At 40.1% G+C, this 27,256-nt stretch overlaps 1 protein-coding gene across 1 annotated transcript in view; it reads left to right on the top strand.

Moving 5' to 3' along the window:
- Positions 1–631: 631 nt before the first annotated feature.
- Positions 632–27,256, top strand: part of LOC122265600 (uncharacterized) — a 40,589-nt gene continuing 13,964 nt past the window's right edge. Inside the window, exons 1-3 of the mRNA XM_086552839.1 lie at positions 632–755; positions 19,849–20,045; positions 20,295–20,745. Coding sequence (XP_086408965.1) covers positions 719–755; positions 19,849–20,045; positions 20,295–20,745 — 685 coding nt within the window. The 5' untranslated portion in view covers positions 632–718. The remainder of the gene's footprint in view (positions 756–19,848; positions 20,046–20,294; positions 20,746–27,256) is intronic.

Consider the following 27,256-nt stretch of genomic DNA (forward strand, 5'->3'; position numbering starts at 1 on the left):
GTTGCAATTGCGGGGGCGGGACTTCGTTCTCTCACGTTCCCTTCGCCTCGAAAACTCACGTTCTGTCCTTTTTCGAACGCCAGGAAGGAAATCTCTAATTGGCTGACTCGGCCGGGGAAGATTGCCCCATTCGGTGGATTTTGATTGGCTGGAATTCGGTCCTCTCTCTCTGTATGGTAGTCATTTGAGCGTAAAAGTTTCGGAATTGTTCATGTTAGATCGATTTGACCCAAATCTGGAAGGTAAAGGAGATGCTCCTCCTATCACAAACCGTATGAGCTGAACGAAGAACTTCACTGATGTTAGTACGAAAGTAAAAGTGTTTCCCATGCAGTGTCATCACTCGCGGGGGATGTACGATGCCTCTCATTTCTCTATTTCGCAGGAGCGTTTAATGCTAAGGGTATAAGGATAAATCTTTACTTTGGATATTACTTTTATTATAATGAAGGTCACAAGAGGCAATATTCTTAATAAATGTTTATCATAGAATCTACAAAAGATTACTTACCAATTTCCGCCATTGTGGCAGCATGGATGAACTTGACTTAGCGGGAGAAAGTGACCAATCACAAGCGCCGCCACGAGTCACGTGACCTCCCAGCAACAATGGCGGGATGCTTCGAGTGGGAAGGAGTATAAAGGTTTAAGAATGGCGGTGTCTTTTCCAAGTCGAGTTGTCGATAGTGAACCCTTGTAGAGACAACAAGGGAGAGAGATGCGGCTGCCGTTAGCGAACCTGTTGGTGGTGATCGGTAAGTGTCGGGAACATGTCTATGTGACTAAGTGGAAAAATGAGAGGAGGAGCGAGAAATGCTCGCGCGGATAAGTTGTGAATCCTCCAAAACGAGACGAAACTTAGCGGGAAGACGGCCAAGTAGTGCACCGTTGGACCAGTACAGTTAGATGAGACGCGAATGCCATGGAAAGCGAGAGTGGAAGTTGGTCATGGGGTCGCATCCTTTTGTTCGTTTCTTTTCGAAGGAAAGAGATTTCATGCTCAGGATAACCCAGTGTTTTTCAACTTGTATCTTTTCTCATCTCTCAAACATTATAACTGAGGAATCTTGTTTATATATATATTTTTTCGAAGATTTTACGTTATGTTCGAGTGTAGAAATTTAATTTAATAATTTTCGCACAATGCGCTGACACAACGCAAGTGGTGGAAGACATAAATGAAGAAATAGTTTCATCAGACAAAAATAACGTTATTTTCTACAGTTTAACATTGGTTTGTTAACTTCTCTTTTTTCAAATGATATTTCTTAAGATACAACATCATCAGATATTTACCAATGTATGAATTTACGAAATTCAGATTGTGGAAATCATCCTGTAATACTAAATATCTTCAATTCAAAAATACGTCACTTTAGAAAAAAATATGTTTATACATATACATAAATCAACATCCGTATACATACCTACATAAAAATACACACTCATACGTGCGCGTTATACACCAAAGATTCTTCCGATCAGTCGACAGGGGAACGATCAAACGCTGGCACCCTAAAGCTCCTTCCATTAAAGGAAGGAGAGGAAGAGGGAGAGGGGGGGGGGTAAGGGCGGGCTTAAAAGGAAGACGAGGGTGTTGGACGAGAGCCAAGGCCTAGAAGAGCATGAGGAAGACGAGGTGGATCTCCAAGCCGGAGGGCAAACTCGGCCTCGAAAAAGATGACACTCGAGTTGCGGGACTCCACTCCCGCGGGTGTCTGGTAACACTGCCTCCTGGCGTTTCGTGCGGTTTCCGTGTTATTTTTGGCGTCATTTCGCCAGGATTTGTTTATTTTTTTGCTTGCGGGAGTAATTGAAGTTTATTTAGCGTCTTTTTTTTCTACTCTTTTATTTTAGTTTTTTTTTTTCATTGTGTATTTGTTTTATGTGTTTAGGTTAGCGACGGTTCTTATATTCTAAAGTGAAGAGTATCACCTCATATTCATTTGATTCAGTTCCTAATCTTAAATGTTTTTAAAAATATCCTTTTGGAAATCGCGCTCGACCGATCATTAAAATTCTCAAAACCCGAAGAAAACTGATTTCCTACAGAAAATCCACCTCGGGGATTTATTTATTACACCCGCCAGCTCATTCACTCACATGATCAGATGAATCTTGGTTATTCTCAAATTTCATTTTTCTAAAGCGTTTTATTTATTCACAAGACGGAGGAATGAATATATAGACAGAGAGAGACATACCGATATAGCCCGATAAGGGGACGGGTGAAAGCAGAAATAGATATATATCAATAGATATAGACAGATATATGAATAGATAAGTTCATAGGATTATTCTCAATTATATTTTCGATGATATTAAAACTCCTTAGAAACACAGTCTTCACAAGCAAACTCGTTTAAGCTAAGAATCCAGAAAGAATCCAGGCGAGGTCAAAGCAAGTCGTGTGCTTGACCTGGCTTGCGATAAGCAAACTTGAAAGTGATGACACGTGCCGGCATTCTAGAATCTTCTTAATGATGAGCACGGATTTCTCCATCTCTCTTTATATCCCATTCTTTTGTGTTTCTTGAATCGCTTTGCCTCTTCGTGTACTTGTTTGGTGTTTCTTCTCGCTATCTCTCTCTCTCTCTCTTTTATTCCTTTTTCTGGTGATTTCAACTCGATACAAAAAGTTTCCATAAGTTTGAAACCAGGTTTGAGACGAAAATATATTATCTAAACCCTCCCTCACATACCCAATACGAAATAACATACACACACACACACACACACACACACACACACACACACACACACACACACACACATATATATATATATATATATATATATATATATATATATATATATATATATATATATATCCCCGTCTCTCTCTCTCTCTCTCTCACTCTCGCTCTCTCTATCTCTCTCTCTCTCTCTCTCTCTCCCTCTCTCTCTCTCTCTCTTTCACCTCCGCATAAATTTCACTGCGAAAATACTTGGAGGGAGACAGAATTGCTTCCCTTTTTAGGCGGATGGATGACAAAGGGAAGGCGCAAGGGAACAAAGCGAGGACGGCACATGGCGGTAGCGAGAGTGAGAGTGGTTCGAAAACATCGGCGTTATTTTTATTATTATTGTTGTTACTATCATTATTATCATTATTTTATGGCTATTATAATTGTTACTATCATTATTATCTTTATTTTATGGCTAGTATTATTATTGTTACTATCATTGTTATTATTATTGTTGGTATCATCATTGTTGTTATTGTCAGTATTATTATTATTACCATTAGTATCATTATTGTTGTTACTATCAGTGTAGGACTAGATTCAATATCATCATTAATACTAGCATTACTATAATCATTTGTTTTACTTTCATTATTATCATAACAATAGTACAATTATTCTCTCATAATCACCATGTTTATTTGTTCAGCATATTTTGTAAATGTATGAATATCCGATAAAGATAATGATGATAGCAGTGATAATGTTAATGAGAGTGATAATGATACATTTATAAAAGATTCAATATGTATAAGCTGTAAAGGCACCATCATCAGGTCTATTTATGTACTGGTGAATTATTATGCAACTGAATATGTGACTACGTGACCATCGTGCTGGACTGCCTGGAATATCTTATTTGTCTCTCTCTCAATCTATCTTTCTTATTCTGTCCATATACCTATCGAGCTGTCTCTCTCTCTCTCTCTCTCTTTCTTTCTATATCTATCTAGACATCTATTTAGCCATCTCTATCTGTATATATTTATTTCTCTGTCTATCTCTCATTTTCTTTCTCCCCCAGTTTATTAATTTATCTATTTGTCACCTGCTCTCCACCTCTCAAATCTCTCCTCCTAAATCGTCCACACTCCTTCACCTTATTCTCTCTCTCTCTCTCTCTCTCCTCACTCTCTCTCTCTCTCTCTCTCTCTCTCTCTCTCTCTCTCTCTCTCTCTCTCTCTCTCTCTCTCTCTCTCTCTCTCTCTCTCTCTCTCACTCTCACTCTCACTCTCTCACTCTCTCTCTCTCTCTCTCTCTCTCTCTCTCTCTCTCTCTCTCTCTCTCTCTCTCTCTCTCTCTCTCTCTCTCTCTCTCTCTCTCTCTCTCTCTCTCTTTCGTTTCCGAGAGGCACACAAAAAGGGTTCACAACAAGTACGGCGCCCTTCCCATGCGGTCGGCCTTTGAAGCAAGGAATATTTGAATACTGATGACGGTACAGCCGGGTATTGCGATGAAGGGAGGGGAGGAGGGGGGGAGGGATGGGAGAGGGAAGGAGTTTGGAGGTGGAAGGGAGGGCGGGAGGATGTGGGAACAGCTAGGAGGGTGGAGGAAAGGGAGGGAGGGAGGGAGGTTGGGAGAAGGGTGGGGGATGGGGGCTGAGAGAAAGGTGGTTGGATTATGTAGGAAGAGTAGAGAAAGGAGGAAAGGGATAGAGAAAAGGAAGGCAGGAATCAGAAAGAAGGGAAGAGTGTTTATATGTAAGAGAGTGAAAGAGAGAGAGAGGAGGGGGGTAAAAGTAATGAGAGAAAGAGGGACAAATAGTTTTTCGAAAGTATGAGAGACAGAGACACAAGAGATAAGAACCAGAACATAATTGATAATAGATATTAGAATATACAGCCCAAACAGAGTGAGAACGAAAGGGGGAAAGTAGAGGAACCAAAGAAGGCCAAAAGAGTAGCTGAAAGGTGGCGCCAACGGAGAGGTAGATAGTACACGGCCGATGATGATGATGGATAGGCAAGTCCCGCCGACTTGTGGGGGCGAGCGGAAGGCCGGAGACAGGAGGAAGAAGGGGGGAAATGGATGATGACGGTGAAAACCTCCTCCTCTGATGATGATGGGAAATGCTTGATTGCAAGAGGGGGTAGGAGGGGGTGGGGAGAGGGATACAGAGAGAGAGAGAGAGAGAGAGAGAGAGCAATTTACGTCCCGGCAACCGCTAATTAGATTGTACTTGTTGCGCAGTTACAGTGAGGATGATGTTCTTTCACTTCTGTTTAGAGCTGCGTACAACATTTGCCTTGGCTAATCCCGAGCTTATTGTTCGTCGATCGAGAGCGAAATTTGTTCAATTCCCTTCCACTTGTTCCAGAATCATATCGTAATCCACTCAAAAGACTTTACTTGAAGAACTCAAAAATTATAGTCCGTAAACATGACTTTCATTTCAATCCAAGCTGAGAGAAATTCATCTTTAATCCTCTTCGTGTCTGCGCTTTCATCAAGAAAAAAAAGTAAAACAAATGAGATAATATAAATCAAAGATAAAGAAGGAGAGTAGGAGAGAATAAGAAGGAAGTAGAGGAGGGTGAGCGAAGGCAAAGGATGAGACGGAGCGAGATCCTTCTGCTAAAGAGTGACTTGCAAACTCCTCCGCCCTCCTTCAGCCGACCATGATTTTTGCTTCTCCTTACTTATTACAAAACGTACTCTTCTTTTCCTCCCTTTCCTTTTTCTTCTTTTTTTTTTTTCTTCTTTCAAATCGCTGACCTTCGGAGTTCTTCGATGTTCTCTTCTGTTCTACTTTCTTTTGATGTGTGTGTTTTTTTGTTGTTGTTTTTTTATTTGTGTTCTCTTGCAATTGTGTTCTTTAATTCTTCCGCCGTTTTCGTTTCATCATCCTTCATTCTTTGACTTTCATACGAAGGGTTATTGCTTTTGTATGGTCGTTTGTATCTAGTTCTGTTTCATATCTTTCTCTCTTACTCTTTTACTCTTTCTCTCTCTCTCTCTCTCTCTCTCTCTCTCTCTCTCTCTCTCTCTCTCTCTCTCTCTCTCTCTCTCTCCCTCCCTCTCCCTCCCTCTCTCTCTCCCTCTCTCTCTCTCTCTTACTTACCCTATTCATTTCTTTTATTTTCCATTTCACCACTTCCTTTCCCCATCCCAATATTCCGTCTCTCATTTCCTATTTAATCACATGTTATCTACCGTTGGCAAGAGCGTGCAACGATGACTTAACGAAGCATTTCTGTCTCGTACAAGGGAACAGCGTGACTCGACTTCCACGTGATCGAGGCGTTATCAAGGGACGATTACATTGGTGTTTGTAGTTTATGTGGTTCATGGGTGCGGTTCATGTGTCTATGGTTTATTGTGGGTGACTGTTTGCTACTGATTACTGGGTGTATTTATTAGATATATTAGATACTTATTAGTCACTGGTTTCTATATATGATAAGTAATTTTCATCTGTGTTTGTTTATTAGTCTATCTCTCTCTCTCTTCTTCCCTTCCTCACTTCTCCCTTCGTCCTTTGCCTTTCTCACATATCCTCTTTCTCTCCCCTCCCTCCATCCCTTCTTCTTTCTATATCCTTTCTCCCCCTCCTTCCCCCTACATCCCTCTTCCCTCCCTCCATACCTTCCTCCCCACCTTCTCCCTACATTCCTTTTCCTCCCTCAAACTCTCCCATCTCCTTCCCTCCCTCCCTCCCTCAAACTTTCCCATCTCCGTCCCTCCCTCCCTCAAACTCTCCCATCTCCGTCCCTCCCTCCCTCAAACTCTCCCATCTCCGTCCCTCCCTCCCTCCCTCAAACTCTCCCATCTCCGTCCCTCCCTCCCTCAAACTCTCCCATCTCCCCCCTTCCCACCCTCCCACCCTCTCTAACTCCCACCCTCCATCCCTCCCTGCCACTTCCCTCGTCTCTTAACCTCATTTCTCCTTCGCAACGTCGCAAATCCTCTTTCTCAGACAACAAGCGAAGAGTCAAGCAGGTATTTAAGTGGGAAGACGTCGGCAAGAACGTATTCACTTGCAATGAGGAAGTAATCACAGGTTCAACGAAGATTCCCAAGGATGCGCACACGATTTCTTCATCGGCGTCATGTTGTGTTGACCCATGTTGCGGGAGGGGGGGGGGGCGGGTTAAGGAGGGAGGGACGGAGGGAGTGTGTGTGTGTGTGTCTCTGTTGGTATGTGGGTTGGTTTGTTTGGGTGTATGTGTGTGTGTTTGTGTTTGTGTTTGTGCGTGTGTGTGTTTGTGTACGAGAGAGAGAAGAGAGAACGGTGTTTTCTTTTCTTTTCGCCCTCCTTATGTATATATTTTTTTATAGCATCGACTCTGCCACACTGATTCTTTTCTTGAGTTTATTTTCCGTTCATATCTTTTGCCGAATACCATCCTCCTTGCCCCTCCTTTGACCTCATGCTCGTTTCTCAGTAACCTCATGATGTTACTCATTTATTACTCTGAGTCAGTGTAGCCTTGAATCGAGAAGCTTCGGCCGGTTCGAAGCTTTTGTTTCATTTCTCAGTATCTCGTTTTATTTTCGTAGCATCCTCTTTCTATTCCTTGTTCTATTTCTGTTTCTCTCTCTCTCACTCTCTCTCTCTCTCTCTCTCTCTCTCTCTCTCTCTCTCTCTCTCTCTCTCTCTCTCTCTCTCTCTCTCTCTCTCTCTCTCTCTGTATCTATCTATCTATCTCTACCTCTATCTATACCTCTATTTTATCCCTTTCTCTCTGACTATAGATTTCGTTTTATTTCCTCACTTACCCTCCCGGATTTAGCCAGTTGTGCGAATAATATTTGTCAGGGATTCGAAGCTTCGAAATATTTGGTCATCATCATGAGTTCAAACCCATAAATTAAACCTCAAGGTCGTGTGGAGCAGATGGTTAGTCTTGTCTGTTTTATTTTTTTTTTTTTTTTACATTGCTATATATGTGCAAGCGATATATACATTATGTTTATAATACATGTACACAGGTATACATACACTTGCACGTATACAAAGAAAAACACACACACACACACACACACACACACACACACACACACACACACACACACACACACACACACATACACACATACATAAGCATACACACGCTCACACATACATACACATATACACATACATAAGCATACATACATACGCACACGTACATACACACATAAACAATAGCAGTTTCCGCGTCCCGTCTGTTTGTGATGATAAATAGGATACTACACCTTGAATTTTGCCTGTTGTTTATCTCCCGTATTCATATGGTAATTAGTATCATCTTTCGTCTTTGTGTGAAAATCCAATTTTGGGAATAGGAAGCCGGCGGCCCTGCTCATAGGATATTTATTGGAAATAAGGATGAGACTTTCTTATAGCATTTGTTATTGGAGAGAAAATTATCGATAGATAGGTAGATAGATACAGAGAGGGGTGAGAGAGAAATTTCACTTGACTAAGGAATATATTTTTTTCACATTTTTTTTAAACAAATTCCTTATGAGATGATCTATTGTCCGAAAAATCATTTGTTTGAAAAGACTGTTACATTAATCCTAAGACCTTCAGCACGATGGCTCACAGAAGTGTTGACACCAGCTAACTCATCCTCCTTTACAATCATGAAGTTTTCTTTTATTTACTGATTCATGTGTTTTCTTATTTTTATTTTTCTAGTCTTTGAGTTATAAATAAATGGGGTACTATTAGTGGAGGGGGCGAAATGTGTGTATGTGTGTTATTCTCAACTCAAGATTTGCTACGGTCACAATTTATGTCGGAAGAAAAACAAAGAATGTTTGTGGGAAAAGGACGAATATTATTTAGGGAAAAATTCATGTTCCCAGACATTATGTTTTCTAGGAAATTCCTCGAGTCTGCCACTGCACCATACAATATATATATATATATATATATATATATATATATATATATATATATATATATATACATATATATATATATATATATATATATATATATATATATATATGTGTGTGTGTGTGTGTGTGTGTGTGTGTGTAATTATTTATGAATCACACATACTATATTAAACAAGACATTATTCAAAATCATTCTCCATCCGTCTCCTTATGAAATGACGATAATACATTAAATAATTTTGAAAAAAAAAAAAAAAGGTCAAACACAGCGTCTCACTTCGCCGGGATTCGAAGCCTCGTAGTGGCTCCGAAGCAAACACTTTTACTTTCAAACCCTGGACAAAAATGACCAAACCCTTTCTACTCTGCTACTGCATTCACTTTCCTTTTTTTTAGGGGGATTCTTATCACAAGGTCACGTGAGGCAAATCAGGTGTTGCGGTTTTCCCTTTTACTCGTTGCTACTGCTGTCATGATTGCTGTTGCTTTTGTCATTCTTGGTTGTCATTGTTGAATTTTTTGTGATTATATCGTTTTTTTTTTCTCTCTCACTAGTTGTGGTAGTAGCAGTGGTATTTTCATTTTCTTTTTTATTTGTATTCGATGAGCTTACCGAAATTCAAAAGAAAAAAAAGACAACATTACACACTGTTCTCTGCAACTTGCAAAGGAACATCAACAAAAGAACTACTCTGCAAACTGTATAACTCCCGGAACTTGTAACGTTTGCCCAGAGAACCTAATGTAAACCTGGGAGTGTCTGCCGTGTTTAATCATTCACTTCGTCTTTGTCACTGCCTTTGTCGCTGGCTTCTTCTTTCTCTCTTTTTCTTTCTTTATTTTTCTCTATTTCTCTTTCCTTGTTTTTTCTCTCTTTTTCTTTCTCTCTATCTCTTTCTTTCTTAATTGTTCTCTCTCTTTCTTCTTTTATTTTTTCTCTCCTTTTGTTTTTTTCTCTTCTTTGTGTTTCTCAGTCTTTATCTATCTCATTTGAGATCTATCTCTTCATCTCTATTTTTCTATATATATATCTAGCTATATATCTATATCTATCCATCTATCTCTATCTCGCTCTCTCTCTCTCTCTCTCTCTCTCTCTCTCTCTCTCTCTCTCTCACTCTGTCTCTTTCCTTCCCTTTCTTCTCCTTCCCTTCCTCCCTTCTCCCTCTCCTTCCCTTCCTTCGCTTCTTCCCCCACTTCCTCTTTCTTGTCTCAAGTTTTACGAGCCGACATGGTAATGCCTGCCTGTGAATCTCTCCTTCTTGCTAAAACCACAATAAAGTTAAAAAGATTCGAGCCGCAGAAACACATACACATTCCTTGGAGCTATCGCGTTGCAACCAGAACAATGCATGTTGATGTTCTTTTTTTTAATTGTCTTTTCTTTTTTGTCACTTTGGGGAAGAAGAGACATAGAGTTGTTGTTTTTTCTCTCTTCTTGTGTGATTTATCCCCCGTTTCTTTTCCTTCTTATTCGCACTGTGCCACTCCCACACCCTGCCTCCACCCTAACCCCATGCTCCCACAATAACCCAAAAAAGTATTTGCTATTAATCCTCTTCTCCCTTTTCTTCTCCTTCACTTTCTACTCCACCTCTTCCTCCTCCTTCTTTTCATCCTACTCTTCCTCCTTCTCTTCTTCTTCCTCTTCTTCCTCCTCTTCCTCCTACTCTTCCTCCCCATCCTCCACCTCCTCCTCCCCTCCCTCCCTCCCTCCCTCCTCCTCAACCACCACCCTTCACCTCCTTCTCCCCCCCCCCTTCCTTCCCTCCCTTCTCTCCCCTTCCCCCACTCCTCCTCTCCCCCTCATCCTTCCCACTTCCCCCTCCCTCCTCCCTCCCATTCCCCTCAAACTCATCCTTCCAAATTCGCAAAAACCGCTCCTCAAATCGTGCTTGCAAGCAAAATCCCACGGACAGCATTACCCCTCGCCCGCCGCCCGCCCTGTTCTTGGTGATCCTGCCTGCTCGCGGTCACCAGTGCATGCGGTGAACATCGGTGAATTTTGCGGTTTGCTTTGCTGGGTTGCGTGTCGCTTGTCCCGGCTTGGAGTTTTTTTGTTTTTTTTTTTTTCGTTTGATTTGATTTCGTGTTTTGTGTGTTTTGGTCTTTTGTCTTTTTTTTGTGTTATTTTTTGTTTTATTTGTTTTTTTTTTCTTTTCTTTTTTGGGTGGTATAAGTGGTGATTTCTCTTTTTTTCGTTTTTGTAATTTTGTATTTCCTTTTCCTTCTCTTTTCCTTTTTCATTCATCTACCTCTTTCCCCTCCCTCCCTCCCTCCCTGTACCACCACTCCTCCCCCTTCCTCCACCTCCCTTCCCCTCCCCTCTCCCTTTCCCCCCTACCTTCCCGCTCCCCTTCCCCTTCCACACCCATTCCTCTACCTCCCTCCCCTCCCTTCCTTCCCCCCTCCCACTCCTCTATCTTCCTTCCCCCTCCCATTCCCACTCCACCTCCCCTCTCCCCTCCCCTCCCCAAGAAAGGAGCAGATAAAGACATCGAACACCATGTCCTCTGCGATCCCTTGGCACCCGTAACCAAATGACCCTCCCCCTACCCCCACCCCCACCCCAACCCCCCCATAAACGCCTACGTCTTGTGTTCTCTTCGATAAGACACGCCGGGCATCATTAATCAGGTTTTCGATTCGATTGTCGACTAGTCCTTCTGTGTTTGTTTTTCTTCTTTCTTTTGTTCGTGTATTTCCATTCTTTCTTTCTTTCTTTATGTATATGTCTTTCTTTCTATATTTTCTTCTGGTGTTATTTTTCTTTCCTTGAATCTGTCTTTTTCGTTTTGTTTTGTTTTTCTCTTTCTTCCCTTTATGTTTGGTTCTCTTTTCTCTCTCCTTCTTTTATATATTCATCTATCTATTTTTCCCCTTTTTTTTCCTTTCTTTTCCTTTTCTCTCGCCATCCACGCCGCGTCTCATTTTACCAATTTTCATATTTATCCTGGTTTATTTCCCCTTTTTCTTTCTCTCTTCCTCTCTATATCAAACCACTAAGAGAACTAATCATCTAAGCATCACAATACCCGTTGCTACCTTCCGAGCGGCCTTTGGCAAGTAACTGCTTTACGTAATAAAAAAAAAAAAAAAAAAAAAAACACAAACATGGCAACCGAGGAGACAGGTGGGATACGCGATACGAAAATTTCGGTCCAGATGTTGAGGTTTGGAGTGTGGTTTCCATGCGGTGTCTCCTCTTACAATAGACTTAATCAGTCAAAAAGAAAAGAAAAGAATAGAAAAAAAAGATAATAATAACAACAAAAAAATCGTATTGTCACATAAGACAAAAGAGATTCGAGTTGAGGATATATAAGGTAAAGGTCGAAAGGGTTGGGGGGTTGGGGGGTTGGAGGGAGGGGGAGAAAGGGGGACAGAGGGTAGGAGGGAGTGGAGGGGGGTGATGGAAACATGGAAGAGATTGGTTATAAAACATTAATAAAGTAGAGAGTGAGAAAAAGGGAGAGAAAGAGGGGAAGAGAGAACTATAAAGAGTGATGGGACTCCCATTACCCCATATCTTACCCCCATTCCTTCCCCTCCCCTTCTCCTCCCCCTTTCCCCCCTCCTCCTCACCCCAGAGAGAGGGAAGGGAGGGAGGGAGGGAGGGGAAGGGAAGCCCCAACACTCACAAGGTCGTAAGGGAGACCTTGCAAATAAATAATGCATTCAGCGTTCTGGACACGTTCCCGCTACCTCTTCCTTTTTTGTGGTGGTGGGGGGGGGGGGGTAATGCGCGCGTGCGTTGTTTGATGTGATGATATGAATGCATGGATGTGTTTACAGGCACGTACACAAATACGCTCATACATACGCACACACGCATACATGCATACACACATATAACTACACCTCACGCATACATGCACACACATACACACACACACACACACACACAAACACAAACACACTCACACACATACATAACGAATTCATACTTGTCTTTCTTTGACACACAACCACACACACACACATACAAAAATACAAACCACACATATGCAAGAAAGCAACACACGCCCGGTTTCACTCACCTACACGCACGCACAGAACACAAATCAAACTCGGGGCGTTCACAAAGATAGAAACATGAAGAGCCTAAAGCGCGTTCATGATCGTTCACATATAAAAGCGGTTGTGCAAGTTTATTAAACATCATTCCTGCACAACAATCGACTCGCAATTTTGTGTCAACAACTATGTAAACAAATAATCGCTAAAAGTAGGCGAAACGACCAAAAAATAAATAAAAAATAAAAATGTGACGAGATTTGAGGATATAAAGACCCTACTATTATGTCGGTCGCTACGTGCGCTAGTAAAGGAATCGCTACGTAGCAGGGTAGCAATTTTTGATCGACCTTGTCACACTTCCGAGAAGATGCGCTACGTAAGAATGGCTTGTGCGTGGAGGTACGGAATCCCTCACAAAATGAGCGAAAGGAAATAGAGAGAGAGAGAGAGACGTACAGAAAGATGGAGAGAAAAAAAACAAAAAGAAATCAGCCTTTCACTCCAAAACAAGAATCAGCATAATCATGGCAGCTCTTGTCGCGATTTAGCATACCTTCGCTCGTGTGCGTAGCGCTTTGTTAGTCTAGCGAGTTTGCAAATGAGCGATTTAGCGGCGAAATCACCCGCATTTGATGTCTTTCGCCTGTGCCGTCGCTAGCTCGCTTAGTTACCCGTCCTATCGCTGAGGGGTAGCATCGGCGACTCCTTATTAGGGGCACGACGCGGCCTCCAAGGTGTTATGGCGCCGGAGGAGGGAGTTCTCCAATACCTGTAGCTAAGGAGTGGGAATTCAGATGAATGGGTCGTGTCTACGTTCTGTTGTTGTTACTTTTTTTTCGTTTTCTGTTGGTTTTTTGTTTTTGATTTTTTGCCTTCGTTTTTTTCTCATAGTCGTTTTTGTTTTCTTTGTATTCCGTTCTATTAGATTTTGCCTTGTTTTTAGAATCAACGAGTTTTGTTGTTATTTTTGTTTTTTGTTTTAATTGTTGATTGGGTTTATTCACTATCTAACAGTATACGATTATCGCTGTATTATTATCTCTCTCGCGTATAATTCTTAGATCATTGTTTATCGCCCATTGTCTTCATTGCAAAATTAACATTAGCAATAATAATGCAACGAGCTCTGCAACAACAGTAAAGTACAAAGCAACATATCTGATGCAATCTTCGATATAAAAAAAAAATCCATCAGCACATCGTTAAAATCAAAAAGAATGATTAGGATGGTTATAAGATGATGATAGGTAGATAGACAGGCTAATAGATAGAAAGAGAATGAGAGATAGAGAGAAGGGGCGAAGATCGGTAAGAAAGAAATAAAATATAGCATAGATAGAATTATGGAAATGCAATAACAAGACAAGGTACAGAAGAGAGAGAGAGAAAAAAGAAATACAATCTTGAAGAAAGCCCCCCCCCCCCCCCCAAAAAAAAAAAAAAAAAAAAAAAAAAGACAGAGAAAGAGAGAAAGAAAAACGAATAAAGAAAACCTGAACATCTCTCATAGATGAATGATTTATAGGACGCGATTCAATATGCAAGAATGATGACCAGCCTTTCCCGCCCGTCTGGACGCGCGGGGATAGAAGGCGAGGTGGACGGGTTGCTCTCCGAGGGGACCGGATCGTCTTCGGGATCTTCTTGGGGGAATCTTCTTCATTTTCTTTTTCCGGGATTTTTTTTTTTTTTTTTTTTTTTTTGGGGGGGGTGTCAGGGATAGAGGCCAGGGGGGTATGGATAGAGGAAGGAGGGAAAGAGGGGGGGGGAAAGGTAGTTTGTTTGGTATTGATAGGGATGGGGGAAGAAGTAGGGTAGAGGGAGGGGGGGGGGAGAGGAAGGAAGGGAGAAGGGGAAAGAGAGAGAGAGAAAAGGGAATAAATTGATAGAGAAAAAAGTAACACATATGAAGAAAAGGAATGAAAGAATGATAACAAATACCATCATTTGATGAAACGGAACAAAACCGTAACAATATAATTAAAAACCTGAATAAGAAAAAAATAGATGAATAGAATACAGGATTAAAAAACATCATAGTAATTTAGCAAAGAATGACGTTGCAATTTATACAGAAAGTTATTCGCCCTTCTTGAAAAATTTCCTAAAAGAACGACTGCCTTTCTCGTTATTTCGCGCTATGTCTCGTGACGGCCGTGCCTGACAGCGTGCATGACAATTAGTGATTGAGTCATAGTAGCGACATCTTTCGTATTTCGCGCTGAGGAATTTGTTTGTGATGTTTGTGATTATTAAAGGCGTCTGTTATATTTTGCCGTAAAAATTACGATCGGAGATGTTCATGAAATCGCTTTTCATTTTTTTTCATACGAATTTCCCGAAACGAATAATAGATTTGATATGAAAAAAAAACATTAATATTCATAGCTAGGATTTTAACACATTCCACCAAGTGTGCAAGACAGGGTTAGATGCTCACCTTCCCCTCCCTCTTCCCCTTCCCCCATCCCCTTCCCCCTTTATCTCCCCCTTCCCCACCTTCCTGCCTCCCCCCCCCCCATCTCTTTCTACCCCAAAAGCCCGAGGGAAGCTGTTTTTAGACCAAGGCTACTGACACCCCTCCCTCCCCCCCACAATCTCCCCTCTTGCCCCCTCCCCCCCCCCTACCTCCTTCCCATCTCCGGAACGAACTATGAAGGTTCTGTTCTTGTTTGTATGTTTAGGTGTTTATTTGTTCCATCAAAATTGACAGCGCGTTCATGTTCTGATTATCATTTAGATTGTCATTTGTTTACCTTAGTCTTTCACTTACACATAGACAAATTCCTCATTGTATAACCAGACAGATAGATAGACAAATAGATATAAAAATACATATAGAAATACACATACAACCACTCTTAAATAATATCGACATTTATTCACTCACGCATTTCCCATATCCTCATTCTTGTATCTATTTCCTTTATTCTTTATCTTATTATTATCATTATCATTTATCATCATTTTTGCAACATGGTTTGTCCTCCAATCCCGCCTCTCATTTCTGTTCCCGCCATCTTGCCTTGACATGATCTCGTCTTCATGTCGTAGGCGAGTCACACACGCGCGTCTTCAAGGAGAAACGGGGTCTCGAGGCAAAAGCACCACACTTTTATACACACACACATATGCACACAAACAAACATGTATCTAGACATATAAACATGTGCACACAAATATATATATATACATATATACATGTATACATACATACAAGCATGTGCACACAAATATACATACATATATACATGCACACATACATACATACTTACATACACATACACACACATACATGTGTCTCGTGTTTTGTTTTGTTGTTTTTTTCTTTCTCTCTCCTTCCTTCGTTCAATGCGATGACAAGCACGTCGTGTTTTCTACGCTTGAGATCCCTATGCACAGAAAACGAAATTATCTCCGAGGGACTTATATGGATTACTAAGGATGCTTTCACTCTCTCGATCGGTCCCTCTCCCTCTCTTTCCTCTCGTTTGTTTTCTCGCCTCTCTTATGTTTTTCTTTCTATGTTTCACTGTATTTTGTCTTTTCTTTCTGTCTGCTAGTTGTCGAATTCTCTCTTTCTTTCTCTTTCTCTCTCTCTCTCTCTCTCTCTCTCTCTCTCTCTCTCTCTCTCTCTCTCTCTCTCTCTCTCTCTCTCTCTCTCTCTCTCTCTCTCTTCTCTCTCTCTCTCTCTTTTTCTCTCTTTCTCTTTCTCTTTCTTTCTCTCTCTCTCTCTCTCTCTCTCTCCCTCTCTCTCTCTCTCTCTCTCTCCTTCTATCTCTTTCTCCCTCCCCGCTCTCTCTCCTCTCTCTCACTCACTCCCTCTCTCTCTCTCTCTCTTCTCTCTCTCTCTCTTCTCTCTCTCTCTCCTCTCTCTCTCTCTCTCTCTCTCTCTCTCTCTCTCTCTCCTCTCTCTATATGTATATGTACAATATATATATATATATATATATATATATATATATATATATATATATATATATACATATATATATCGCTCTTCCCCCCCTCCCCTCTCTGTCTCTCCCCCGTCCCTTCTCCCCTCCCTCTCGTTTCCCCTTTCCACAAATCTTACATCTCTTGTTATCTTATCAGCAAATCGTTAAAACCCCAAATGAGACTTTTATAAATAAGAAACAGGAGATATCATAGGATTATCCCCTCCATGAATAGCTGATAATTGACAGTAACGAGGTTTGGATTCCCCGCTTTCCTAGGATGACAAATGAAAATCGGAGGCTGCTTGCAAGTGGTGACGTCATGCGGTTCAACACACGGCTTTGGAGACATAACAGGAAAGGGAGAGAGGGGGAAGGGGAGAGTGAAGGGGGGGGGGGCAGAGATAAAAACTTGTCTTTTTGTCATATATACACCATCTGTTGCTGCAATGAGGCAACTAAATTTAACTTCTGCCGAGACAAATTGTTTACGCAACGGTAAACAGATGGGTTGCGTGCATATATTATATGTATAGTAGGTATATGAACTTGAGCGTGTATGTGTGTTTACGCACGTGTGTGCTTACGTTTGTATGTATTGTTTCTATGTTTGTATGTATGTGTGTATATCATCATGTAGATAGATATTTATAAACAGCATTCAGATCCACAAATAAACTGCACAGAACCACGATCATGGCGCAGTTAACAGGCACATGTATCATTTTCAATTTTAGTACTACACGGCCGCTCACAAAGGCATCTGAGCAGCCTTTTGATATATGAAGGAGAGAGGCTGCGGTTGCCTACTTTACCCTCTAAACTATAATCTCCAAAAGCTCCCTGCCAGGCAAGAGTATCATTAATATCAGTGGCTAAATGTTTATGGGCGTCTCTCCACCTTCGGACCGGCCGTGATAGAGACGACGTTATATAAAAGTGTTGCTTTAATTGACAGTTGGTTATAATTATATCGTATGTCAGGTATGGCGAAAGGATATGATTTGCCTCAGCCACTTTATCCCTTAGAATTCTATAAAGAATATAAATAGGGTAGATATATAGTGGGAAAAGTAAAGTTTTTTTTTTATGCCTGGTAAGTCGGAGATTTCGATGCACTGTAGATACCAATCCTTGTTTCAAATTCTCCTGTATTTTACTAAGGCTCTCTTGGCTGACCCTTTGGCTTATAATTAGTGTTCTCTCAGACAGTCTTTTATGAACAGCCTATGATATCCGTAATTAGACTTCGTGCACGAAATTACGAAGTTTGTTTATATGTGTATTTTGACATTACAACCGTAAAATGCATCTCCTTATTTGGAAGTGACACAGATAGTAAGACTCATGGTTAAGTAATCACAAGACAAGAAATTCTACATAAATTGCTATTTTCTTTTTTCTTTGGTTTTACCTGCAGTCACTAAATTCCGGGGAAAATATCACGTTTCTAGTACATATAAACAATTCCAGGCTATTTACTTACACAGCAAAGTTTACCTTCACGGTGAAAAGAAACAAAATACCTCGTAGCCTGACAAGACAATGAGGTTCTTTGTGTATCTCGAGTTGTTTATCTTTTGTTACTGGCTGAGGAATATTTAAGCGTCGGTTAGTGTATACATAAATGCATGTATGATATATATAATATATATTATATATATATATATATATATATATATATATATATTATATATATATATATATATATATATATATAAATATATATATATATATATATAATATATATATATATATATATATATATATATATATATATATATGAATATATATACATGCATATATATTTGTATATATACATACATCCATATATAAATAAATAAATGAATATATATATATATATATATATATATATATATATATATATATATATATACATATATACATATATACATATACATATATATATATATATATATATATATATATATATATACACTCACACAAAGATAGTGCAGTATATAGGTATCTGTTCCTTCCCTCCTCCCTAACAACCAAGCCTCCCAAAGCAGCCCTACAAGAAGAACCATAAAGCCAATCCAAAATATGGAAACCACAAAAGAAAATTCACACGGAAGTTATGGCGGGGCTGAGGATCCCATAGACACCTAACTCTCCTTTGACCTTAGGACTTTATCATTGTAATTCCGAAGGACGACAAGACGGTAAATATTTTGCAATGGCAGATAAAGGGGCGGGAACAACGACTTCTGGAGGGGATGATGTCATAGGATGTTTTCGTTGTGTATGACGTTTTGTGGTGGTGTGGTTTTGATTTTTTTTTTTTTTTTTTTTTTTGTGTGTGTGACTATTTATCTGTTTGATTTATTTGCGTCTGTTTTCTTTTTCTTTTCTTTTTTTTCTTTTCGTTTCCTCTTTTTTTCTTTTCTTTTTTTTCCTTTTTTCTTTTCCTTCACTTCTCCTCTTCTTCCATTTCCTCTTTTTTCTTACTTTTTTACTTACTCGTCTTCCTTCTTCTCATCCACATCCTCGTCCTCTTTCTACTCCTCTTCCTCTTCCTTCTCCTCGCCTTCTTCCTTTTCAACGTCCTCCTCCTCCTCCTTTTAACCTCACCACTTCCTCCTCCTCCTCCTCCTCCTCGCCATCCTCCCTTTTTCTTTCCTTTCTTCCTCTTCTTCCTCCTCCACCTTCTCCTTTCCAATATCAGCCTACGAAATATACCAAATGACAAGAAAAGATATGCCGAGAGAGTACAATATCGGTTTCTATTTAAGAAAATAATATTTTCGTAAGCGCCGTTATCTTTACACATGGAAATCCAAATCCAAATTTCTAGGAAAAGGGAATCGAACTTTACTTTCCATTATTTTTTTCTAAGTTAAAGATGAGTGATTAAATAAATGATGAAATCGGAAAATACATACTTTCTCCTTTCATAGTAATAATTCCATCAGAAAATAAGATTCTAGAATCATCTATGTAACAGTGACAAAATAAAAAACCGAAACTATTTACTCCTTTATTATTTTGATTTTCATCATTTTATCGTTTCATTAGTTGTCATTATTTTGTTATTTTCTTAGTTATCCGTTTATCGTTTTATTATTTAATTAGTTATCATTTTATTACTTTGTTATTTTCTTATTTTTTCATTTTTATCATTTTGTTATTCCATTAGTTATTTTTTTAACATTTTGTTATTCCATTAGTTATTTTTTTAACATTTGGTTATTTCATTAGTTACCATTTTATTATTTGATCATCTTATCATTCCATTAGTTATTATCTACTCTGTTCTAAACCCCATTTTCCTCCCTTTCTCTCCACAGGGTGTGTAGGATTCAGCTGGGCCCAGAATGGCTACGGCTACCTCCCCCCTGAAAACCCATGGAAACCAGACCCCGGCAACAATATAAACGTCTACGTGTCTACAACGCCTCCTACTAGACCGCCCACGCCCACCCGCCCACCAACACTGCCGCCATCGCCGCCTCCTCCTTTTACGCCGACCAGACCTCCGTTTAATGTAAGTTGGGTTGCTTTGGGTTTCGAAAAGTGTGTGTCATTATATTGAATACAAAGATGGATAGACATATATATATAGATAGATAGATAGATAGATATAGATATAGATATAGATATAGATATAGATATATATATGTCTTTAACGTCATATTTGTCTGCTTATTAATTTGCTGAACCACTTGCCTGTCTTGAGATTCTCTTATTTTGAATATTTCTAACGTGTTGCCTCTTTCTTCCCTCTCCAAAACAGCCACCAACTCAACCACCCACGCGCCCACCTACCCGACCACCCCCACCACCCACCCGTCCTCCCATTCGCCCACCACCACCTACCCGCCCACCACCTCCTCCAACCCGCCCCCCTACCCGCCCACCACCTCCACCAACCCGCCCTCCTACCCGCCCACCACCACCAACCCGCCCACCACCACCTCCCACCCGCCCTCCTACCCGTCCACCACCACCAACCCGCCCACCACCACCACCAACCCGCCCACCTACCCTTCCACCACCAACCCGCCCCCCTACCCGCCCACCAACGACCCCCGACGACCACGACCACCACCACCACCACCACCACCACAGCGACGACCCTCTGCAATGGCTGAGGGATTCCGTGCCTGGGGAGCCCGGAGATGACTACCCGATCTTCGGTTGGCCGATCCCGCAAACCGCCTTCACCTGCTCGGGCAAGGTCGCTGGTGAGTAGAGGAGTCCCCGCTCGTGGGTCGAGTTGCTCTGGTTTCTTTCTTTGGTTGGTTGGTTAGTTGGTTGGCTGCTACAAGAGGTCTGGGTTGTAGGTCTCTCTCTCTCTCTCTCTCTCTCTCTCTCTCTCTCTCTCTCTCTCTCTCTCTCTCTCTCTCTCTCTCTCTCTCTCTCTCTCTCTCTCTCAATCTTTCCTATTTCCTTCTCTCTATCTATCTACTTATTTATCTATTTGTCTAACTATCAATCCATCTATCCCTCACAAAAATCAAGCTTTAAAACCTCTTCGTCCTTGTCTGATTCCAGAAAGTTTCCTCTTACGCTCCCATTCCTCCATTCACGCGTCCCACTCTTTCTTTTCGCATCTTTCTTTTCTCAAAAGAAGATCACCGTATCAAAAAAAAGAAAGAAAAAAAAACACTAGACTGTAACCCGGCATTAACTAGTCACGATGAATAGCCACCTCTTTGTTGCAATGGCTAGGGTCGAAGGTGTAGTTCAGGGTTGTGTTCTCGAGAAGTACACCTTAGCCTCCTGGGGTTAAATTGGCAATGGAAGAGCCACGAGGGAATTCTTACACGCACTGCAAGACTAAGTGCGAATTGGGGGAGAACAAAAGAGGATCGAGGTGCGTGCGTGACGATTCCGATCCCTATTTAGGATAGCATCTGAATCCTTATCAAGCTTTTACACACAAGAGGAGACAAAAAAAAGCATAGAGTTTTCTCCTTATCAAATTTCGTTCGTCGAGATATTATAACTTTCGTAGTTTTTTTATGAGTCGTATATCTCTTTCTGAAAAGTAATATTCGACTAAAATTCAGGTAACTCTCGGTGTAAACAATGTCGATAATGAATCCAAAACTACGGACTTTATCGCGAGGAAGTTGCTAAACAATGGCCAGTTCTTTCTTTAACGTCATTGTTCAGAAATTCCCACGCCTTTGCCTTGATAGTATTTGATGAACTTTCATTGCTTCGGAGGTAACAAGGATGTTCATTTTAGCTACATGACACCTCATTACCTAGAACACTGGCCTCTCGGATTCACTAGATTGTTCAAAAATGTTTGGAAAATGTTGAAAACAGCTGAAATACGATGATCAGTTTTTGTCGTGTAACTTGTATATGAACATATTCTCTCTCTCTCTCTCTCTCTCTCTCTCTCTCTCTCTCTCTCTCTCTCTCTCTCTCTCTCTCTCTCTCTCTCTCTCTCTCTCTCTCTCTCTCTCTCTCTCTCTCTCTCTCCATAATGTATTCACCAGTCTTTGTTTCTACCTTTATTTTTCTATCTGTCTCTATATATCTCTATTTATCTCTTTCTCTTTCTCTCACCTTGCTCTCTCTCTCTCTCTCTCTCTCTCTCTCTCTCTCTCTCTCTCTCTCTCTCTCTCTCTCTCTCTCTCTCTCTCTCTCTCTCCCTTCTCTCTCTCTCTCTCCCTTTCTCTCCCTTTCTCTGGGTTCGGCTCTTGCTCTCTCTCTTTCTCTTTCTCTTTCTCTTTCTCTTTCTCTCTCTCTCTCTCTCTCTCTCTCTCTCTCTCTCTCTCTCTCTCTCTCTCTCTCTCTCTCTCTCTCTCTCTCTCTGTCTGTCTTTTAACCATCGCTATTCACACAATGACCATGTACCGTCGCGTGCTAAGAACCCATATAAGGTTCCCTATATATTACCATAGTCAAATAGTGTTTATTTCACTTGCTGACATCAGCTGACACGCCTCATAGTATTATCAGGAATACCAAGTCACTTTCACAACAGTAACCTGACCCCCTTTCTAGTCATAATTAAGATTCGTAATGGAGAACAAAAAAAAAGAAACAGAAAAAACGGAGATAATCTTGCGAGAATAAACAGAAGAGAGGAAAGAAGTGAGAAGCGAGGTGTCATTAGTCCGTTTCATCACTGAAAAATAACCCACCCACCATCCGCCCGCCCTCACTCGCACACGCCCTCCCATTTCTTTCTCGTTATCATCACCACTAAACGTTAAAGTGTTTCATTATATCATTTCTGGGGAATTGTTCTCGATCTAATGTTCTATAACTGTTTTAGGTCTTTAGTCTATTAAGGGTCATTGAAGGTCATTCAAGGTCTACTTCTTTCAAACCGTAAACACCTGTTCCGGAGCGGGTGTCGGTGTATTAACGTATGCAAATTTCTGCCTTGGGAATCATCTTCGCCGCCCACCTTATAAAAAAAAAAAAAATCCCGCTTGAATATCTTTTAGAAAAAAAATATATATATATACTCGTGACCTAGAGACTTCGGGAGAGCTACAGGCCACTTATGGAAATGAGAAACAGGTCTTGAGTTCTCCACCGAGAGGGTCTGACACACACGCCTCCGCAATCTCGTTTTGTGATCCCGTGTGAGTTTTAGTAGTCGTTTTAGCAATCGTTTGCGCGCGCTTTTTGAAGCGATGGCACGAGGGCTCGTTTTCTTTCTTTTGTAATGGTTCGTTTGTTTGGTTGGTTTTTTAGCTTTTCCTTTTTTGTCTTCTTTTGTTGAATATTAATAGATAATTAGAATGATCCTGTGTGTGTGTGTGTGTGTGTGTGTTGCTTCTCACAATTAAGAAATAACTTTCCCAATTATAAAATCTAAGCACTTCCAATTAACGCATTAATTCCGCAACCTTATCTGCTGCAGAAGTTTCTAGAAGCGTTATCTCGCCATCTTGTTCCTTCCTTCTTGACCTCAATCACACATATTTGACCTCTGAAGGCCAGGGGAAGCTATAGTGTGTCGAAATGGGTACTTGGTGGCCTTTCTAAACATATTATTTCTTTCTCTCTCTCTCTCTCTCTCTCTCTCTCTCTCTCTCTCTCTCTCTCTCTCTCTCTCTCTCTCTCTCTCTCTCTCTCTCTCTCTCTCTCTCTCTCTTCTCTCTCTCTCTCTCTCTCTCTCTCTCTCTCTCTCTCTCTCTCTCTCTCTCTCTCTCTCTCTCTCTCTCTCTCTCTCTCTCTCTCTCTCTCTCTTTCTCTCTCTCTCTCTTTCTCTCTCTCTCTTCTCCAACTCTCTCTATCTATCTATCCTTATGTCTCTCTCTCTCTCTATTCTCTTCTCTTCTCTTCTCTCTCTCAATAAAACACACACACTAAAAGGTAGATATCAGACGCAAGATATTCAAACAAATAGTAATCGTAATAATAATGACAATAGTGTGGATAAGGATAATCTTAATAATGAGAATAAGAGAATAATATGGATGATAATGGTAATGATAATGTTGATAATGAGGATAATAATACTGATAATAAAGATAATAGCAATAATGATGATAATAATAACTATAATAACAATCATAATAGTTGCAATGATAATAAGAATATGGAAATGAAGAGATAACAATAAACATAACATTAACGATATAAACAAACAACCAAAAGAAATAATCGCGAGTCCTTAGGATAGGCACAGGATTTTCAGCCTGTCGAAGCCGCTCCCAATTCTCTGATGGGCGTGGGCGTGGGCGTGGGTGTAGGATGGTTCAAGGTCACATTCCTGTCTTCGTATGGGATTAAGATTTTTTTTTTCTTGTATTATCATTATTCGTGTTGCTAACTTCCGGTGCGCTTTGTGGCGTTCTTTTTTTTTCGTTTTGTCTTGATTTTTCTTTTCTTTTTGTTGTTGGTTATTCTTATTTACTTCGATTCTTTATTATGTTTGTTTGGGAACACTCCATTTTATTTGAGAATTGCTTCGAGTACCAGAATTAATTATTTTGTCTCGACATTGATCTTAATAGATACATATGATTTACACGTACACACGTTCACATACACGCACACACACACACACACACACACACACACACACACACACACACACACACACACACACACACACACACACACACACACACACACACACACACAAACACACATACACATACGGCTTGCACAATCTCACATCTAACCAACAAGGGCACATTCTAACGACCAGGCTGTATTCTTCATCTCTCCTTGACCACATCTAAGAAAAGTCTCATAACCCTTCACCCCCCCCCCTTAACCCCCCCCCCGTCTATCTTCCCCGAGGCAAAAATATATGCTAATTATTGAATACATGACCGAGGTCGTATGTCTGTCTGTCTGTCTGTCAATTGTGTTTTGGTGTTGTACTTCGTTTTCTGTTGCGATGTTTGAGGTCAGACTCAAGTTTTCGTGGTAATTTCGTATATTTTTGCTCATATCTTTTTATCAAATATTTGTGAGATCATTTTCGGTTTTATTTTAAGACCTCGTAAACTCGTTTGATGTTAATGAAATTTCCTTGTTTTTCTTGTTTTATTATTATCTTTTGGGGCTATTAAAACATTTTAAAATATTATCAATATCAATTGTATCTGTTTAGCAACAAGCAGAAAAATACAGAGGATGACATCATGTCGCAAAATCTTACGAGTTCTTTCACTTTCAATTCGTGGTTAAGGTGTCAAAAAATAACCGCATAACTTTCTATGTGTCAGTCAAAGGAGTTTTCATTCACGAATTCAAAGTAAAAAAAAATAATCTTTTTTTGCAAACTTCATTTCACTCCATAGGTATCGAAGTTCAGTTATTTTTTCAAATTTTACCGATAAGATGTGTAAGTGAATATACTTTTCCCGTTATTCATCTCTTAGTTTTCACTTCTTCCAAAAAAAGATAGGTGTTCGGATATAAATCTATAATTATCGCACATGCGAGTCCCTCCCGTTACATGTTCTATGTTGTAGGATCACTTTCTACACCTTAGTTGAAGTCTCCAAGACACGTGACGTACGATCTTCTTGAGTGAGGGACAACAAACCACATTATTTCGCAATACTTCGGTATGTTATTTACATGGACTGCCTTCATGTACTAAAATTATGTTTATGGGATTGAATTATATGTTTACAGTATGTGATTTGCGATTTATTCTCGTTGTATACAGAGTTTACCGTTGGAAATATGTTCGTATATTTGTTGTTGTTGTTCCTCCTCCGTATCTGATGTTAAGCAATATAGTTACGGCGTTTCTCCATTTATCTAGCTTTCTAATTTCTTAGCATCCCCCATTTATATATAACTATTCAATCTCTCCTAATCTTAGATTCCATTTCGCTCTCTCTCGCCTTTCTCCCTTCTCTAGAAATGATTACCGCGTTGCCACGTTTCTTTACGGTTGTCACCCTACGTGTTCATCATTCTTTATATCTACCTAGAGATCATTACCATACTCTACAATCAATGCACCCATCGTCGAAGACACTACACGAACGATACATAATCCGTGACGTCACACATAATCCTTTCGAATTTTGCGGTGTTTACACGAACGCTAAGGGGCTTTCCTTTCTCTCTGTGTTCTGTCATCTTGATGTTTTTTTGTTGTTTTTTTTTGATAGTTTTTTTCAAGTCTCTAGGATTAGTTTGGACAGGAGAATGGGAATGTAGCTTTTAGACTCATATTTAGAATGTACTTAAATGGTTATATCGTGAAACATTACCCGTTCGTCCATGTTTTGGTCTTTCGCTTTTTGTGTATTCTCTCTTCAGTTTTTCTTCCTTTTTATTTACGAGTTCGTTTTTTCTTTATGTTTACAATATGTTTTTATTATGAAAGTTGTTTCATCTATTATGCAATATCACTGACATCTACAATAGCAATCCCGCAAAGAGGCATAAGGATTTCCGCGTAGACAGAATAAATATTTATTTTGATCTCGGTCTCTCTAACCTCATAGAAAACGGCACTTCTTAAAGATTGTAGTGACGTGCATAAGTACTTTAATCCACTTGTGCCGTGACCAACTTTTAGCTAATATTCATCATAATATTTAAAAGTTTCAGTAGAAGCAAAACATCTTTTGGGAAGATTCTACATTTTCAACTGAAGAATTCCGAGCAAAAAGTCCGTTCAGAGAATCCTATCAAAACGAGAATTAGTTGAAATTTCTATTTCCTTCACATTCTAAATCCCTATTAGATGGATTTTTCTTCAAATGTCAAAATCTGTCAAAGCAAAATAACCCACATTTCACCGTCGAAATCCCACGACCGTTTCTGTTAATTCGATTAAACAAAACAAAAAAAAAGAAAGATGAAAAGCGCATCAGATGTATTCCACGAAGGAAAAAAGGAAGAAGAAAAATAATACGCGTTTCTTCTTCGAAGATCTTCAACTCACTCCACGGGACGATTATAGACACCGTGAAATGCACTGCCGTCATATCAGACAGAGAAAGGTTCAGATACATAAGAAAAAGGGTTCTTTCCCTGCAACGCTGTCAGTCTCTGTCAGGTTTTCGAAACATGATACGCTCAATCTTTTTTATCACGTAAATTCACTTGTTTATATCGTGTATTGTAACTCCTTTTATTTACATTTTTCTTTTTCTTTCCCTCTTTACTTTCTGGTATGAGGATAGGAAAGAGGGGAAAAATTGATGATTTCTTGGTCTCTCCAGCGCGGTTTTATGACAAACATAAGTGCAATATCATCACACGAATCAACTTTATTCTACTGTTGTATTGTGTGTA

Source organism: Penaeus japonicus, unplaced genomic scaffold (genome assembly GCF_977035675.1).
Source record: "Penaeus japonicus unplaced genomic scaffold, GWHDUDI00000001_assembly GWHDUDI00000027, whole genome shotgun sequence".
Taxonomy (NCBI): Eukaryota; Metazoa; Arthropoda; class Malacostraca; order Decapoda; family Penaeidae; genus Penaeus; species Penaeus japonicus.